At 35.3% G+C, this 5,427-nt stretch overlaps 1 protein-coding gene across 1 annotated transcript; it reads left to right on the top strand.

The window, feature by feature from the left end:
- The first annotated feature begins 3,063 nt into the window (after window positions 1–3,063).
- Window positions 3,064–4,526, top strand: LOC103927590 (putative UPF0481 protein At3g02645). Its single transcript, XM_009336529.2, has one exon. It carries the CDS (start codon window positions 3,079–3,081, stop codon window positions 4,411–4,413), a length of 1,335 nt encoding a protein of 444 aa, XP_009334804.2. The 5' UTR covers window positions 3,064–3,078; the 3' UTR covers window positions 4,414–4,526.
- The last annotated feature ends 901 nt before the right edge of the window (window positions 4,527–5,427 follow it).

Raw genomic sequence — 5,427 nt, 5'->3', positions numbered from 1 at the left:
TATATGATTAAAAAAAGAAGAAGAAATGCTTATATATAGGTAGCTTATCATCGTGCTATTGTTATAAGAAAATTTATTTTTTATCTACCAGATGAGCAAGTAATATGTATTGAGTTTTCTTATTCATCTACAAGAGGCAACTCAACCTGCAAACTTGCTTCTTTTCCTGTATACAAAACAGGTGCGAATTCGCTTCATTTTTTTTTCTTTGCATTTTAGATGAGAAGTATTGTTACTGATACTTCAACAAATTATCATGCACACATTCTCAAAATAATAATTTCCCTTCAAAACAAGTTAGACGACATATTTTTAGTACCAATAACAGCTCACTTTTCAATTTATAATCTTTCGTCTGGCTTTTTTCTTCTCCATTGCTATGTTTGCACATATCCATCGGTTTGAAACATTTAGTGTCATATTTACTCCTTAAGGGAATGTTGTAGCTTTCTTCTTAATATCTTTGAATTGAATAGTTTGGATGTGTATATATGTTTAAGTTTCATAAATATTCACTATTAAGTACAACTATGCACTGATATTGTCTTCAATTAATCATTAGGCCTAATATATGGATAGTATCTTCTTTTTTTTTTTAGCTGAATTTTCCTTTTTTTTTTTATATATATATTTTTTTTCTCTCTTTAGACCATCTCCAATGCTTGGATAGCAAAAAAAAAAAAAAATTAGGTTTTAGCCCATAAATAGTTTTTTTTGCTCCAACCCTTATGCCTAAAATTTTAGCCCCAGATTATTAAATAATGAATTTAGGTTTTTTTTTTAAATTAAATTTAAAAAAAAAAATTTATGTAGACTATGAAACACTATTTTTTTTTTTTAAAAAAAATTTAACCTAAAAATATTTATATTCCGATAAATATTGAAAAATCACTAAATTGACACATGACATGAAACACTAAGGAAGAATATGTAACACATAATAGAGATTTGTGTGGTTGTTTTGGAAATGGGAAGAAATGATTTTGGAAGATGGTAGAAAGAAAAATTGGAAGAATTGTACGAGAAAAGTGAGTTTTGTGTGGATCTTTGAACAAATACATAGGTATTTATAGAGTTTTTGGGTGAATTTTGAGTTAAATATATTTTAATTATTTTAGCCGTTGGATTTAAAATTGGACCGTTAAATTTGATTATATTCGATCTCAACCTTTGGATTCAATAAATATAAAACTATAAATTAAATAAATTAAAGTGGATCGTTGGATCTCCAAGATCCATTTGAATTCTACTTGTTGAATCACCAAAAGGAGCCGTTGGGCTCGTGTCACAGGCCGACAGCAGCCTGACATCCCCGCGTGGGTGGGCCAGCAAAGTTGAGGCGGGTTGAGTTAGTGCGCGTGTGCTAGGTTGTGAGCGCGTCTGGGCTGGGCTGGGCGAGTCCGGTCCACTCCTTTTATTCTACTCTCACACGTGGGCACCACACTAAATCTTGGGGGGAATTGAATTTTTTTTTTTTCCAGTTCTAACACTTAATCCTATTTTGGCACAAGGGTTGGAATGAAATGGGAGGAATAGAAGGGAAAATTTGAGACTTACTCCAAGTGTTGGAGTTGGTCTTAAAGTTTAAAATGACCCCACTTTGTTTGCATTTATTACCCCCACCCCCACCATCTTCATTTTTGTTCACTTTTTGTCTTTTGTATTATTATTTTTTTTCTTGTATACAAGATAGATAAGCATTTTTAGTTTTGTTTTTATAGTAAACTTGATATAAGTTCAATTTTGTGAGCCATAATTGTAACATCCCACATCGTCCAGGGAAGTGTAACTTGTAAGCCTTATATGTATATTCCCATCCCTACCTAGCATGAGGCATTTTGGGAGCTCACTGGCTTCGGGTTCTATCGGAACTCCGAAGTTAAGCGAGTAGTACACGAAATAAATCCCATGATGGGTGACCCACTAGGAAGTTCTCATGTGAGTTTTCCAGAAACAAAACTGCGAGGGCGTGGTCGGGGCCTAAAGCGGACAATATCATGCTATGGTGGTGGAGCAGGCCCGGGATGTGGTGGACCCCGGGCTAGGATGTGACAATAATTAGAAATAATCCGCTTTAAGTTTTTGTTCCGATGGATTACATGTTAGTTTATTTTTATTTTCATACCAAATATACCCTAAAATTTATAAATTGTAGTAAATATGTAAATACACATAATACCTTAATTATAGGATTAATTGTTTTATAAAATTTACAGTCATCGATTATTAATTTGTAGCTGAATTTTTCTCCTTCTTTTTTGTTCTAAAACTTTTTTTAGTGTTTTTCTTATCAATATCATTGTTTTCTTATGAAAATCATATTGATTCTATGAAATTCGTTGATGTTTATTTAACTATATAACATATGTTTTTAATGTATCTCTCTATTATTTTTTATATTCTACCTATATCACAAATTAATTGTATTAATTTACCTATATCATAAGTTTATCTGCCTATTCCATAGGTTTTTGTTCATAAGTTACCTATAATATTGATTGATTTAATATTTTTCTTAATCTACCTCTATCACATATTAAATGTATTATCTACCTGAATCACAAGTACCTATATCACAATATTTCTTTGTTGTTGATAAAAATGTATTATATTTGTTTGCTTGTGAGTTTAAATATTTTTTTTTAAATTTAAACTTAACTCTTTCCAATTGCATAGTGACATCACAACTCTATAAAAATACTACACGACGGCAAGTTTGACTTATTATTTGTAGATACTAATATTTTGTTCTATATTTTTTAAGGGTAGATAGAAAAAATTAATTCAATTTGACCAAACGCACTCCTCATCATAAATATATAAGACAGAATTGATCAAATGCGCTCATCATCATAAATATATAAAACAAAATTTAATTTTTTCGGGTGTATTTATTTGCAATGCTTGGATTAATTTTTATTATTATCTAGATTAGTTTTGATTATTGTCATGTTTTCTCAATAATTAGTTGAAGCATGTTAAAAATATCATAGCGAAGAATTTGCTTATTATTGTGACAGTGATCATCATCTCGTCGTCAACAATTACGATTTGGAACAACAAACACATCAGCATTAAATGGAAGGAAGCAGCGAAGATCCATATGACATCGAAAACCTTTTCACTCCGTTACTAATTTCAATGGGTCAGACTCAGGAGAATGATTTGCCTCCCTCGCCCGATCCGTGTTGTATCTACAGAGTTCCTGAACCAGTACGGTGTGTAAATGAAAAGGCCTACACACCTCAACTAGTCTCTATAGGCCCGCTTCACCATGGCAAGGAAGGCTTAGAAGAAATGGAAGGACACAAGAGGAGGTACCTGCAGTATTTTTTAGAGCGGACTGGGGTCAGCGAGAAAGATTATGTAACGAAAATAAAGGGCAAGGAAGCGGAATTGCGCAGTTGCTATGCGCACACCATTGAGTTTAGCAGTGAAAAATTTGTAGAAATCATTCTTGTGGATGCCGCGTTCATCATTGAGCTTTTATTGAGGGGGGACGGGGAGCATATCAAGCCCGATAGCAATGACCGCATCTTTTACAAACCAGGGTTCATAAATTTTATGGTACCTGACATGCTTTTGCTCGAAAATCAGCTGCCATTTTTCATTCTTGAGGATCTCTTTTCCTGGACCCCAAAAAGTGAAGAGGATCTCCTTCCCATTGCGGATCAGGTGCCGGCTACGAAGCTTTCAGTACTTGGCCTCTCTTACGAGTTCTGCAAGAAATCAACGGGTTTTTATATGGAAAAAGACAATTGGGAATGTCCTAGTTCTAAAGTACATCATTTTGTTGATTTGGTTAGAACTTTACATCTACCAACGGCGAAGGGGAACTCAAAAAATGGAGAGCAACTCGAACTTCTAGGTATACCGACCTTGACGAAACTACACAGGGCTGGAGTCAAGTTTCGTCCGGTGAGACCAAGCGAGAATCTATTTGATATACGTTTCACTGATCAAGACGGAATTTTGAAAATTCCACATCTAATAATCGATGATGACACAGAGCTTGTACTCCGAAACCTTATTGCCTTTGAGCAATGCCATTGCACTCCGAATTCCTACTTTTTCAGTGATTATATCATCCTCATTGATCATTTGGTGAACACCCCAAATGATGTGGAATTGCTTGTCAAGGAGGAAATTGTTGAAAATCTGCTTGGTGACAACAATGAGGTATCTACTCTGATTAACAGGCTTTGCAAAGGTGTTGTGTTTGACAGAGATGAATTCAGTTATGCTAAGCTTACAAAGGACCTCGACAACTACTGCAAAAATCCGTGGAACAAATGGATGGCGGATCTGAAACAAACATATTTCGACACACCTTGGAAAATTATTTCCTTCATTGTTGCTACATGTGTCATCGTTCTCACTATCACACAAATGGCGTGGACTTTTACTCACTAAGTTAGGCACTCCGTTTTCCATTTCATTTTTCTTCCTGTTCTTTTCCCACTTAATTTCTATTGTGCACTATAATGTAAATTTGCAATGGCTTGTCTATGCGTGAAGTTAAATAATAATGCTTTGAGAACAAGTGCCACGACTTGTCGCCCTCTCCCACTTCTCCTTCGTAGTGGGGTAGTTATCTAAGCACGTTCCCTTGCATCCGTATATTTCTTGTGGGCTTTTTACCTTGCACAACACTTTCCCCTTGGATGATTGGTAGTGGCCCATGAGTCGAAACCAGATTTTATCCTCCCACAGTGCCCCATTTTTCCCTTTTTTACGCATGTGAAATAGGGGAAAACTGAGTTTTTCGATCTCATGGGGCCTTGAAACTACACTCTTTAAGCCAAGCTAAACTTGAAGCACTTTTTACTAAGGCCAAATTTGTGGAATTTGCTTTTTCTAAGAATAAATTTACTGAAGGTAAATTTACCGAAGCCTTCATTTCTTTACGAATGAGGACTGACATCTTCCCACTATGATTTTCGAACGAGGATTTACGAAACTAACACATTACGAAAGTGGACTGACATCTTACGAACTGACGAAATTTAACTGAGTAGGTTGTCTGACAGGCTATACATATATGTACCTAAGCCTTCGTTTCGTTACGAATAAGATCTTCCTACTATGATTTTCGAATGAGGATTTACGAGTGAGGACTGACACGTTGACATGATTTACGAACGAGGACTGACACGTTACGAAAGTGGACCGACACGTTGACATGATTTACGAACAAGAACTTACGAACAAGGACTAACACGTTACAAAAGTGGACTGACATCTTACGAACTGAAGAATTTAACTGAGTAGGTTGTCTGATAGGCTATACATATATGTACCTAAGCCTTCGTTTCGTTACGAATAAGATCTTCCCACTATGATTTTCGAACGAGGATTTACGAGCGAGGACTGACACGTTGACATGATTTACGAACGAGGACTGACACGTTACGAAAATGGACTGAC

The sequence above is a fragment of a genome, unplaced genomic scaffold (assembly GCF_019419815.1).
Source record: "Pyrus x bretschneideri cultivar Hongxiangsu unplaced genomic scaffold, Pyrus_bretschneideri_v1 Contig1, whole genome shotgun sequence".
NCBI classification, from domain to species: domain Eukaryota; kingdom Viridiplantae; phylum Streptophyta; class Magnoliopsida; order Rosales; family Rosaceae; genus Pyrus; species Pyrus x bretschneideri.
The sequence above is the reverse complement of the archived record's forward strand: the minus strand, read 5'-3'. Positions and strand labels throughout refer to the sequence as shown.